Consider the following 14,230-nt stretch of genomic DNA (forward strand, 5'->3'; position numbering starts at 1 on the left):
CAAGTGCATTTAGGTGGGCTGTATAGGGACCACGCTGCCTACAATCTAGCCTTTCATGTAACCACACTGGCTAAACATGAGAGAGGCTGAACCCACGTGACAACATCCTCTGGATTTGCTCTTCTGCTGATTGTGTTGAAGATTTAAAATCAGATGCTTCTCTCTCTCTCTCTCTCTCTCTCTCTCTCTCCCTCTCTGTATCTCACTTCCTCCCCTCTGCGCGCGCTGCACCTGTGCTGCTGCTTCTCGTACGTCACTTGGTGGCAGCTGAGTCCGTTTTAGACCTTCTGTATGTCGAACGGGCTCCAGAACGAGTCGACCGGCTGTAGGTTCGTCTTCTCGCAGCACAACTCATCTGCGCTGTATGAAAATAAAGGTGCGGCAACTTTTAGCGTTCCTTTCTTTCTTTACGCGCAAGTTCCCAGCTTGGCCAAGCAGCCGACAATATCGCTGCTTTCTCTCCACCACCCCGCGTGATTTTCCACAGAAACTTCAGGAGGTACCATGCGAGTTTATGTGGCTGTCATACTCGCTTATGGAGTGTCGGGTAAGTTCAGCAACTTCTCTTATTGACTAATTTATGAATTCGTTAGAGCTCGATGTGAACCTCTTAAAAGCTGGTGTGCGCAGCGCAGTCGGAACATGTAGGAAACGGTAGCCTCAGCGAAGTAGCGGCAGTCCTGAGGTTCTGAGGGGACTGCGACTTGGAGAATGAAAGATGAGAGAGGGGTGAAGGTGTTTTTTCTCCAAGAAGATACAACTTTATCAACAGGGTGTCTCCAATGTTTAGATATAATATTTCTGTTCCATGTATAAATTGGTTTTAAAACATCAGGGAGCTGGATTAATTTGTAGGCAGCATACCACCCACTACGTAGTAACTCCGAATGAATTAAGTGGAAGAGATTGCACTCAGTGGGAGGCATCTCACAGGATGCTTAGTTTTCTGTTATGAGAAACCCTCGGATGTAGACTGTAAAAATCTGATTCAAGCACAGAGAGCGTCCTAGTTTCACGCTATTGTGCGTGGGGATTTAGATCTCAAGTGTTTTTATCCCCTGTATTTTGCATCTTGTTAAAGATTGCTCAGTAGTGCATCTTGTTTTGACAGTAGCAGATGCAGTGTTGTACCATGCAGATGCACCATCACACCTGTAACAGTAAATGTGAGAGCTGTTGTGCGTCGACTAGAGGTTTGCACACCTAAGTGCATTTTAACAAGGTCACATGATGTATGGAGGACTGAAGGTACACAGAGTTCAAACTGTTTTGATTAAAAACAAAGCAATACCTTAATGGGTCAGAATATCTTTAAGATACTGTTGATATTCTGCAGAGCATAGGAGCTTTCATCCTGTCTGTGCATTTTGTCCTTATATATCAAGGGTTTGCATTTCAGCTGTAACACAAAACTGTGTACAACAGTTATTTGTAGGTTTGTATCAGGATTATATTTTGTTCCAAGAATGTACACGCAACACAAGTCAGATGTTAAATATAAATGTAAGATTATTTCACTTTGGGAAAAGGAAATTCACTTACCAGTGCTTGAAATTAGATGCTTTTGTCTTGACATATTGCTCCTTAACACAAGTCTTTCGGTTTTGAGGTGGATGCTTAACAGACATGGCTCTTGTATCTAGTTAAGAATAACTCAAATGCCTTTAATTACACTCTTCTCTTACGATGTAAACTTTAATTAGTAAATAGAAACTGAAATCATTAAGACAAATAAACCATTCATAAGATTTTGAAGATACAAAAGCAAATCAATTAAAACAGGTGCAAACAGAAGCTGAGTGATTTATGATCATGTATTTAAATACACCAAGACGTCACAGAGTTACAGATAGCTGGGGTGTAGAAACTGCAAGCGGGTCTTCCAGGCTCAGTGCTACCTCGAGGGACTTACAGTCACAAGATTGATACGATCCAGAGAACCAATCAGTTAAATATGATGGCAGCTTTCAAATAAGAGCCTTGAAGATAAACAAATATAAGTGCTGATGATGTCTCACAGCTCACTGATTGTTTAAACAGTCGATTTGCTGCTTTTCTTTGTTGTTTAGCATAGTAAATAAAGATCTTTGGGTTTTGGACTGTTGGACTGTTGAACAAAAGAAGCAATTTGAAGATGTTACTTTGTGTTTGCGAAGTTGTGATAAGCATTTTTCATTACCATTAGACAATTGAAATGCTTGACAATGCAAATATTTCACTCACATTTGGTGAACAAAAGAAGATGAAAAGCTTAACAGTAAATTGTTGATTTGGCAGCAAATGCACAGTGTAGGTTAGTTAATGAAGGTTGCAGCATGAGGAAGCAACCGCAAGATTATGTATTTTTTATGTTGTCATAGTCAAAAGATGATTGGCTACTCTTCAGAAGCTCACAGAATAATTGCATTACACTACATTCTTTATGCTGACACTTTTATTCTGGTAGATAAAGAAGATACAATCCATAAACTACGAGTTCCACCATTGTTGGGCAGTACCTCAGCAGCACTGGATGCAAGATAGACCTGAGCCATTCAAAAATCCATCCAAAGCTGGGACTCCATGCAAAACATAGAAATAGAACACAATCATTTGCAAAAACAGCTGTGGTTACAGACACAAGTAAACTGCACCATTTTCTTTTAGCTGCTTGAAGGTTGGTTCTGTCAGCACGCACTGAGGCACACAACTTTTCAAGTTTAAAGTCCAGAGAAAAGGACAGTAGACAGTAGAGAGAGGACAGTCTGGAGGCAAGAGAGAGGATGAGTCAGATGAGGCAAGAGAAGAAGGATACAGGGAGCGAAGAAGTGATGGATAGGGACAGTTTGTGTAAAAGAGGGAGGTTTGACCGCTTGAGAGACGGGAGGAAGAGAAGAAATAGTGGTCTGATATTTGAAGAAGTGCAACACAAAGAAGATAATATAAGATAATCCTTTATTAGTCCCATAACTGGGAAATTGCAGTATTACAGCAGCAAACAGGATGTCAAACTGGTCCACAGGAGGGCCGGTGTGGCTGCAGGTTTTTGTGCCAACGAACCAAGAGAACACAGTTTGACCAATCAGCTGTCTGAAGACGAAGATCAGTTGATTAAATGAGTCAAGTCTGGTGTGCTGCTACTTGGTTGGAAAGAAAACCTGCAGCCACACCGACCTTCCTGTGGACCAGTTTGACGTGCCTGATATAGAGGGTGCAAAGCGTGTCAGGATAAAGGGAAGGATGTGCATTCAAAAAGAATAAATACACAGGAAACAAGTATCTGCAGCTGTACACAGTACAGAAAAGAAAAAGGCTATTTACACTAGCGTCCCTCAGTTATGATTAGTGGATCGATTAATTATTGCACAGATCTCTTTCAGGGACCAAGTAAGTAGGTACTGATCCTTGTAGTAGTGTTACATGAGTAAGGATTATTGCACAATTATTACTACACATGTATTATTGCACAGGTCTGACGTGACCATTTTGTCCCATTGTTGCACATGTGTTATTGTTATTATTCATCAGCTTAAATGTCCAGTCTATGAGCTGTGCTTGTTGTGGAGTCTGACAGCAGTGGGCAGGAAGGAGCGGCGGTACCTCTCCTTCACACAGCACAGGTGTAGCGGTCTGTCACTGAAGGAGCTGCTCAGTGATGGCAGAGTGTCCTGCACGGGGTGGGAGGGGGTCTCCAGCATGGACGACAGCTTGTCTATTGTCCTCCTGTCACCCACCTCATCCACTGAGTTCAGGGAGCAGCCCAGGACTCTCACCAGTCTGTCCAGCGTCTTTTTGTCCCGGGCAGACATACTGCCTGCCCAACAGACCACACCATAAAAGATGGCTGATGCCTCCGGAGGAGTGGACTCTGTATTCCAAATGTCAGTGATAGTGCAGTTTTTGGTGGTCACCAGCTTTTTGAATAGGACAGTGACTGTGAATGTTGAAATCACTGATAAGTAAATGGGGAACATTTTTGGGGATGTTCAATAGAAAGGAAACTAATTCATTCAAGAACTCCTAGCGAGAACCTTGTGGGTGGAATGAATAATGACCCCGAGATCTCTTGGATTCACACTCAGTCTGCTATCAGCCGCTGCGCTCCAGGGTTTAACCATCTCTCATAGTTTTTGCGATGATTATGATTATTAGCTTGCTCCGGTCGGTCCTTATCAGCTTCTGTTTTCCTGGCCCAGCAGTGAATGAACAATGGAGGCAGTCAGTAGGAGAGGCTATCTGACTGGCTGTCAAGCTGAGCAAATTTGCAAGTTTCAGCTGTTAGACATTTTTCATTCAGCCGTTTTTCAAACTGCTTATCCGCCAGGGCCGTGGGGAGGGGTGGCTGGAGCCTATCCCAGCTGACTACGAGCGAGGCGGGGTACACCCTGGACTGTCAATCACAGGGTCAATCACAGGGCTGACACACACAAAGACTCAGGGTGGGGTTTTGCCCTGGGACCTGTTTCTCTGTTTCTTTTTTTTCTTTTTTTTTTTTAATGTGTTGTTTCCACACCTGTAAAGTGTCTTGAGATAACTCTTTTATGAACTGGCACTTTAAATAAAATTGAATTGAATTGAAACACACACAACCACACACTCACACCTAGGGGCAATGTAGAGTAGCTAGTTAACCTAATGTGCATTTTTGGGATTGTGGGAGGAAGCCGGAGTACCTGGAGAAAATCCATTTTTCCAAAATGTACTTTTTGATTGTGAATACAGATAATGATTAGATATTTCCTCTTCCGCATGTGCACATCATACACACATGCTGGAAGTTTGCTGGTTGCTTCTGCAGTGTTTGAGCACAACTTTCAGATGAAAATGTAAAGCATTTACCTTTTTGACATCAGTTGACGTAGCAAATACAGATTTACAAGTTCAGTTCAGCGGTTTATTTAAAATCTAATCATGTAATGTCTTGGGTACCCTTATTGTTTATTCTCTCTATATATTACAGTGGCGGGCCATTCATTTGTTACCTGGGCCTTCAGTGGAGACATACCTGACTTAGTCCACCTCTTAATACAACCACTATCATGTCGCGATTATAAAAAGAAAACATCGATTCTATCCAAAAACGCAATATGACAAGGCGTAGCATTAGAGAGAGAGGAATTTGACGTGTTGAAGATAATTACCATTATTAATACAACAAGAAACACAGTTAAGACAACTCCAAACCTCTAGACTACAACTCCAACTGTGCCATGTAAATCACCTGGAGCAGTTCAGAACTGCTAGTCGCACTTGGCTGTGACTTTTGCTCTGACCGACCAATTAGAGGACAGAAGAATGTTGATGTGTCACAGCGAGGATTCTGAAATCTGATTGGTTAAAGAAACAGTCAATGGCTAATATAGTCTATATTGCATGGGCCAACACTACTGATTCTGAAGACCCTGGGCAGATTAGACTGACATGGCAACACATAGAGGTTGAAATCTGATTGGACAAAAATCAAACATCCACATACATGTACTGGAAGCGGTGCAGCTGAGAGAAATGTGGATCAGCTATTTCCTGCAAGATCATAAGATCATTTGATTATAGTTATTAAGGAAAAGTGTTTATAGCATTATATGTGTGACATTGAGCCAAAACTGAATATTCAACACACTTTTGCAAAAAATACCGTATATATTGTATATCGCCTGTCAACCTAAAATACTGGGATATGACTTTTGGTCCATATCGCCCAGCCCTACTGGGAGGTCAGCACTAGACTGTGTCGCTGGATGGTTTCACATTACACATTTCCCTCATTACTGTATCACGTTATCACTCAATAATTGTATGCGTGCTGCTTGACTGTTTTATACTTTTTTTTTTTTATTCTACTACTGTTTTTAATTTTTATATAGTCAATATTTTTGTACTTCTTCATACTATTAGTACTTCATACTTTATATTAGTTGAATCTAATATAATGAATAGAATCTGATAAATCATCTTCTCCTAACTGTCAACTGGGCTGAACTATACATAGCTGCTGCCTGAGCCACAAGATCCATTTGACTGCACCAGAAGTTGCTGCATACAGTATCACAGTATTATTAAAGGCAGCTGGAAAACATGTTATAATTAAAAAAACAGATATACCCTAGTTAATACACTGTAAAAAATTCACAGTTAATGTTACAGCCCCTGTACATTATTCAGGCTAATTTTCAGTTGATTATTATTCTCTGTTCATTCACTTAAAAAAAAGCATGTCACTGAATGCCTAATAACAGATTTGATTTCACTGGATAGCTAGCATATCATTATCATAAGTATGCCGTGGAGCAAAGAAGCCATTTGAAAAGAAATTATGTGAGTGTTTAACAAATGCAGTAGTTAGAAATGCCAAACAAGAAACATTTATATTAATTGTTCCAAGGCGAAGCAAGAGCAGCATACCAAGGAAAAAACTCTAAGGCGTCTAGATAGAAGCAGAAAGAAATTGTTCTCACTGCAGATTTTTAGACTATACAATTTTTGAACTGGTTATTTCATTAATGATTTGTGTACTTGTAAATATTTCTTTTTGTTTGTAATGCTTACAAAGACCTGTATTTTCAGACAGTCTAATAAACATTATAGTGTATTCATGTTTTATCTTTTAAACACTGTTTCTGAAAAATAGTAGCCTTGGTCAAATGCAGGACATGAGCAATTAAGTGTTTCCTACCTACCTGTACTGAGCCAGCCTGGAGGTGAGGCTGTGTTGCACTCGACCGGAATACGCCCATTTCCTTGGAGCATTGGTGCGATTTTGTTCATCTTTTCAAAACTGATGAATGATATGATGATATGATGAAGCTATGTATTCAAATGTCAAAAGCCAGCCAAAGATCCAGAATAGACAAAATGATTAGTAGCAGTGTCAGCTTCTCCATCTCATCAGGAATCAAGATGTGGCTGATGGCCTAGCTGTGACTCAGCTTGGCAGGTGGCAGGTGTTTTGTTTTGTTTTTTTTCCTAACATTTGCCATTAGTTTCCAAGTTTATACTCGAGGGAGTGGTGATTTATTTGCCGTTCTAAAATGTCCCCCGTCTGGCTTGGAGACAGAATCGTCACATTTCTTACTGTGGCTTTTGTCAGAGGGGCCAGCACTTAACCTCACCACTCAAAATATGATGCATCTCTAGCAAAACCGGTAATACATCAGGATCTCTTGTGTACTTAGTGAACACCATATTGCTATTAAGTGTCCACTGCACTTCTTTGTGTTAGTGTTAATGTAAAAAGCAGGTCAAACAAACAATCTTTCTTTATGCTGGGAGACTAGAAAAAATATACAAAAAATGTGTGTTTACATTTTGTTGTTCACCCTTGATGGTGGTTTAAGTTGTAAATTGAATTTGAGTCCAGTTGGGGACCTATGTTGCATGCCATTGCCTCTCTTTCCTGTCATTTCTCCTCTGCCATCTACAAATGCCTCCAGAAACTTGCTGCCACATCACTGAAAGTTGACTTGTCATTGGCAGGATAGCAAAATGCTCCTGGAAATAGGAGGCATATCAACAAATGCTTTCTTTCAAATAACTGCATGAGATTATTTTCAGGATTTGATGTGTTTTTGTGGTAAACAGGGTATTAGGACTGGAGGTCTGGTTTTGAAATACTGACTTAGATGCTTAAGATGCTCCCTCTCTTGGAATGTCCCTTATTCTGAATCTATGTGTGCCCCCAAGAGCAAGATGTACTGTGGAAGAAAAGTTATCATTTGACAGGTAATGATAAGCAAGAAATATGTCATATACACATAGCACAACCTACGCTATATAGATGAAAGTATCCAGACACCTCTTTATTATTCAATTCAGGTGTGCTATGGAGCTGTTTTAAGGGGTAGGTCTTTTACTGCCAGTGAGGGGAAACCTTAATGCTTCAGCATACCAAGACATTTTGCACAATGCTATGCTTCCAACTTTGTGGCAGTATTTTGTTGAAGGTCCTTTTCTATTCCAGCATGACTGTGCCCCAGTGCACAAAGCAAAGCTCCATAAAGACATGGTTGGATGAGTTTGGTGTGGAAGACCTTGACTGGCCTTCAACCTCAACCCCATTCAGCATCTTGGGATGAACTGGAACAGAGATTGTGAGCAATGTAATTAAAGTCCTTGTTGTGACCAGCTACCTTTGTCCATATAGTGTACATAGTAGCTCATTTTGATCTTTGAACAGGAAGTTAAGAGAAGCAGTTATGAGAAATGAGAAGCAAGTGATGGAATCTTTCATGACTTTTATTTTTTTAATTAACTTGGAATAAATGCTGTTCAACATTTTATATTTGCTGTGCAAAATTCTTTTGAATTAAAACTGAAACCAACAATGTTTTTAATTTTACAAATTCATCTGGTGTTTTCTGTTCAACAGATGTTCTCACTTGGGTGAACAGATGATGGGATGTCAGTATTCTGTAGGTTTAAATATGTAATCTTCAGCTGTCCTATTGCTGGCCTTTCTGCTGTATCTTGGTATCTTGAACCAGAGGCAGACTCACTATGGCATGTAAATGAAGGATTTAAAGTAATGAATAAATGAATTTATTCTGTTTTATTCTGTAGGTCTGTTTTACTTTTACCTCATTTGTATTGATTGTTCTATTGCTCCGTATAATTCTGTTTCTGAAGTAACATGCATAAGTAGCCGTACAAGACAGAGCAACTCAACATGAATAGCGCAGACCCACTAACATGGGACTGCACAGACTGTGTGTTAAGTGAAATGCTGAGGGCTCTTAGTATGTCTCTGATAAAGATGAGTGGTAGAAAATTTGAATTTCATAATCATTTCATAATCATATTCTTCATATCCATTCAAATTCTATTATTTACTATTTTGTTTATAGCACTCAATATCACTGAGGAGAAGGTATCCTGCCCCCTTGGATATTTCCCCTGTGGCAACCTGACCGTTTGCCTCCCTCAGCTCATGCACTGCAATGGCATCGATGACTGTGGAAATCAAGCTGATGAGGAGAACTGTGGTGAGTAATCGTTTCTACTTGAACAAATGCTAACCTTATGCCTGCACCTTCAGAGCATCAACTGTGTGGCACACATGGATAATAGTTGACTTTCCAAATGTCACAGGGACTGAGGATCAATGAGGACCAGTGTAGTTTCCAATACGGCGCAACTCAAAATACTTGAGATGTGACTTGGACTCAAAATTTGAGACCTCTGAACAATCTTCATATTATGTATAATAACTTCACATAAGTGGAGTGTGGTATTACAAAACCGCATCGAACGTGTGGGTCACTGAATGTGAAAGTTAATCTTAGGGCTTTTGGACAGCTGGACAACATGATTGACTCAGAATCTGATGTTAGCTTTCTACTCCGTTTGCTGAATATTTTGAAAAGATGAGTGTCTGTTGATAAGTGTCACACTTGTTTGCTTGTTTCGGTGCTGGCTGTGGTTGGCCTCTTGGTCTTCTCCCTGCTCTTTCATTCGCTTTTATCTCCTTTTTCCATATGACGCTCTCTGTACTGATGTTTTGGCAGAATGACTGATTGGCGATTCGGCTGTGCACTTTTCCTAAGGATGGTTGCTGTCTTTCGCTCCTCAGTGGAGTGTTACAGTGTGTTACCTTCAATATCAATATCACAAAATGTTTTAATGTTTTAACCCCCAACAGGGTAACACTTGTCAGCATTTTCTATGGTGTAGCTCAGAGTACTGCACAGGCCCAGTTTTGCAGAACCCTAAGTGCCCTCCACTTCTTAAGCTTAGTACCAGACCCAAGACCCATTAGGCAGGGGCATGATTTAAAGGGACATGGCAGAGCTGTGGTTAACAAAATAAAATACAATTTCAATACAAAGAACCATAAATTTGATAGGTGACACTACACTACATTCTTACCTTTCAATGCTGAAGCCTCCTCGCCTCTGCTGATCTGCCACTCCAGTGCGTGAAAACAGGCTTATGCATGACTAATTTCCTGAATTCATCTTCAGCAGACAATCAATCGTGATCCTGTCCTGAAACAGGTGCAGCTACAGCTATCAAATCATAATAAATGACATTTATAAATTCCTCTGACCTCCGTCCATATCTCAGGCTTGAAGGAGAAGACTGTGATCTGATGCCAGCTGTGTGTCCGGTGCGTGCAGGTGGTTTTCTCAGCCTTCTATAACTGAAAAATTTTCTCATCCTCTTACACATTAAGCATAATGATTTATATCATATTTCAGTGTCTGATGACAGAAATACTTACTCTTTAGTCAGTTTTCCTCTTGTCCCCCTTGGTGATGCATCTAATAGACTGGAAGCAAGACGTGTCTCTTAGAGTGTCTGTCTGACTGACAGTTCTTAAAGTTGTAGTGGTGTTCCCATGCAGAGAGAGAGAGAGAGAGAAAAAAAGCTTATACTTCATGTGGTTCTTTCATCATCAGTTGATGTAATTGCATCCTGTGTTGGGATTTTTAATCCATTCAACACTCTCCAAAGTAAATCTCTTCCCTTGTTGTGAAAAGGGTGGCCATGCAGAGACACACTGACAGCAACCCCCTTGCAGACAAAGGGGACAAAAGAATAAATGACTTATCAAGGGCTTTGGTTGACTTAGACACCTCAACAATATCCTCAATATTTGTGAACCCCATGAACTTTCAATTCATATGATCAATGGAAATGCTTACTTTGTGTAATATGTGAGGAGTAAGGAGATAGATTTCACCCTAATCTGTCGTTACCCTCAGTTTTGCAGACTTTTTTAACATCAATTCATTGTTTTAGTCTGAAATTTCATTGTTGTTGTTGTTCATTGTTTCCATGCAGACGTTTGTTTTGTAATAGAGGAAAAGAGCTTAAAAGCACACTGTACACACCTGCCCAGCGCCAAACCGAAGACAAAAGCTAACACCTAGCTCGTAAACCCATAGAGCATTTAGCAGTTAAAGGGAATGTATTTTTGTCACAAATGAATAGAGAACAAAATAAAGGTAAAAGGGGAGTGAATATTGGATTTGCATTTATCAGGGGGCTATCAACACGATGTAAAATGAATCCTGATGTTTCTTTATATCTACTCTATGTGTAAAAGGCCATTGTCTGGTAACAAATTCACCATATTAACTTCACATGTTTGTGTTGTGTTTCTAGCTTGTTGCACTTTCCCCCAAAAATACCGGAAAACAATTACTGCAGGTCACATTTCAGTCAAATTTTTACAAAGCACATTTAACAACAGTCTTTAAAAGAGATTCAATAAGACCAAATTCGAGAGCAAAGATTCAACAGGATAATTATTCAGGAAAGAAGTCATTTGTTATGAAACACAATACCTGAAAGATTCCACTGAACTGTTTTGGTAGCTTTGTGCTTGGTTTATTTGGTTGCCCTCCACAGCTTGTCCTTCATACAGTGCTTCTGAACATTTGAATTGTGCTGTTAGTTTTATTTATTTCATTTTTCATTTTACATTCATCCTTCAGCAAAAGTTGTTTTTTTTATGAAGTACTCCACAAAATTGCAATTTCTTTTTTAAATGTCATTCAGGCAGATGTTAAAATTAAAATGTAATGATTCAAATCTGAAGATAGGAGAGATCAGATGTCAAGTTGAAAAGGTTTAGCTCTGGAAACAAAGTAAAGGAAAAACTCTCCTGACTTTTGCCTCTATCCCAAGACATTTGATATCTTACTCTTGGAGGAATCTATCTATCACTGAGTGTCACTGATGAGCGAGTAGGGCGGGCAGACTGACTATCTCTTTTCAAGCATCCCTGAACAAGACACCAGGCCCTTAATTCCCTAGATAAGTGTTGAGGTGAAATGCCTCTATCTGTTTTGAAAGTCTAGCACAAAATAACCAGTTCTTCAAGTTCCTAAAGGCCCAGAACCAAACTAGACATAAAAATAAGTTGCTCCATCTCTCAGGCAAACAATCCCCCAAGCTACATTTTGTGGTTTGATTGAGCCGGCAGATTTCAAAAGGAGAGCATCATTCCACAAATATGGAGTTTATAATGGTTTCTTGATGCCATTATTTTGAAGGTGTTTGAAAGATTTAAACTGTGCGATATTCCTCATCTAAACAGCTGCTGAAAATAGCAGTCTGCCTCAGGCAGGCTTGCCCCACTTAAAGATCTGTGATCAGTGGCATCCGTGTGGTGAAGAATTGAGACAGAACAAGCACAAGTGCCATGTGTGTGTTTGGAAGGCCTCATATTCGGACTGAATCACCTCTTCCTCTCTTCTTCAGTATCAGTATTCAGCTGATATGCATTCTTGCTTGCTGTTTTCAGGGAGAAGGATTTGAAATTCAGCTGGTCTGCAGCATTGCACATATGTGTTAGAGGATGACCAGTTTATCAATTAAGCATATTGATCTGTGCCAATAGGATGTTATTTGGGTAAATACAATCAGCTGATCAAATGAGACCAGACCAGAGACCAGAGAGGAGAACACGCTGGATCACTGTTACACCACAATAAGCGGAGCATATCGTGCAGTGCCCTGCGCCGCTCTTGGTCCATCTGACCACGTCATGATCCACCTGATCCCCACATACAGACAGAGGCTGAAGCTCGCCAAACCTGTGGTGAGCACATCTAAAAGGTGGACCACCCAGGCTGTGGAGGAGCTTCGTTTCTGTTTGGATTCAACGGACTGGGACGTGTTTAGGGCTGCTACGGATAGTCTTGATGAGTATACAGATACTGTAACCTCGTATATCCAGTACTGTGAGGACAGTATTGTGCCAACACGCACCAGGGTGAGTTATAACAATGACAAACTCTGGTTCACAGCTAAACTCAGACAGCTGAGGCTAGAGAAGGAGTCTGCTTTCAGGAGTGGGGATAGAGACAGCTACAAAGAGGCCAAGTACAGGTTTAGCAAGGAGGTGAGAAGCGCTAAATCACTGTACTCTGAGAAAATTCAACAGCAATTCTCAGCTAATGAATCGGCCTCTGTGTGGAAAAGGCTTAGGCAAATCACCAACTACAAGCCCAAAGCCCCCCACTCTACTGACGACCTGCGACTAGCCAACAGTCTGAACGAGTTCTACTGTCGCTTTGATGGACTATCTGCCGGCCCTGACACCCCCACTCACCCCATCAACACGGCAATTCACATCCCCCGCACCCCTGAAGTCATTCCACCAGTATCCACCTCGGACCCCTCCTCCTCCACCACAGCCCTCTTTATCCAGGAGGAGGATGTTAACAAGCTGTTTAGGAAACTGAATCCTCACAAGGCTCTTGGACCAGACGGTGTGTCCCCCTCCATCCTGAGACACTGTGCGGACGAGCTGACTCCAGTGTTCACAGACATCTTCAACACCTCTCTGGAGTCATGCCATGTGCCAGTCTGCTTCAAAGCCTCCACCATAGTTCCAGTCCCCAAGAAGTCGAGGATCACTGGACTTAATCACTACAGACCTGTGGCACTGACATCTGTAGGCATGAAGTCATTTGAGCGCCTGGTTCTGTCCCATCTTAAGTCCATCACAACCCTCCTCCTGGACCCCCTGCAGTTTGCCTACAGAGCCAACAGGTCTGTAGACGATGCAGTCAACCAGCTCTCCTCTAAGACAAGCTGTCCCTGCTGAACGTGCCTGATCCCATCTGCCGGTGGATCACTGACTTCCTGACAGACAGGAAACAGCATGTGAGGCTGGGGAAGAATGTCTCGGACACCCGCACCATCAGCACCGGAACCCCCCAGGGCTTTGTACTTTCCCCTCTGCTCTTCTCTATCTACACCAACTGCTGCACCTCCGGCCACCAGTCTGTCAAGCTGATTAAGTTTGCAGACGACACCACCCTCATCGGTCTCATCTCGGACGGGGATGAGGAGGGAGGTGGACCGTCTGGTGTCCTGGTGCGGTAACAACCACCTGGAGCTGAACGCCCAGAAGACGGTGGAGGTGATCATTGACTTTCGGAAAGTGCCAGCTCCATCGCTCCCCCTCACCCTGACAGACACCCCCATCTCCACGGTGGACTCCTTCCGCTTCCTGGGTACCACCATCACCCGGGACCTCAAGTGGGAGCTGACCATCAGCTCCGTCATCAAAAGGGCCCAGCAGAGGATGTTCTTCCTGCGGCAGCTAAGGAAACTCAAGGTGCCAACCAAGATGATGGTTCAGTTCTACGCGGCCATCATTGAGTCCATCCTCACCTCCTCCATCACCGTGTGGTGCTCTGGGGTCACTGCCAGGGACAAGCTCAGACTGCAGCGTGCTGTGCGCTCTGCTGAGAAGGTGATCGGCTGCAGCCTTCCATCTCTACAAGACCTGTACACC

General features: G+C 41.9%; 1 protein-coding gene across 3 annotated transcripts in view; it reads left to right on the forward strand.

Annotated features, from left to right (window-relative positions):
* Positions 1-324: 324 nt before the first annotated feature.
* Positions 325-14,230, forward strand: part of rxfp1 (relaxin family peptide receptor 1) — a 61,171-nt gene continuing 47,265 nt past the window's right edge. For all 3 annotated transcript variants that reach the window (XM_046406761.1, XM_046406762.1, XM_046406763.1), the window contains exons 1-2: positions 325-547; positions 8,820-8,957. In XM_046406761.1, coding sequence (XP_046262717.1) covers positions 505-547; positions 8,820-8,957 — 181 coding nt within the window. In that variant the 5' untranslated portion in view covers positions 325-504. The remainder of the gene's footprint in view (positions 548-8,819; positions 8,958-14,230) is intronic.

The sequence above is a fragment of the Scatophagus argus genome, chromosome 12, assembly GCF_020382885.2.
Source record: "Scatophagus argus isolate fScaArg1 chromosome 12, fScaArg1.pri, whole genome shotgun sequence".
NCBI lineage: Eukaryota > Metazoa > Chordata > Actinopteri > Scatophagidae > Scatophagus > Scatophagus argus.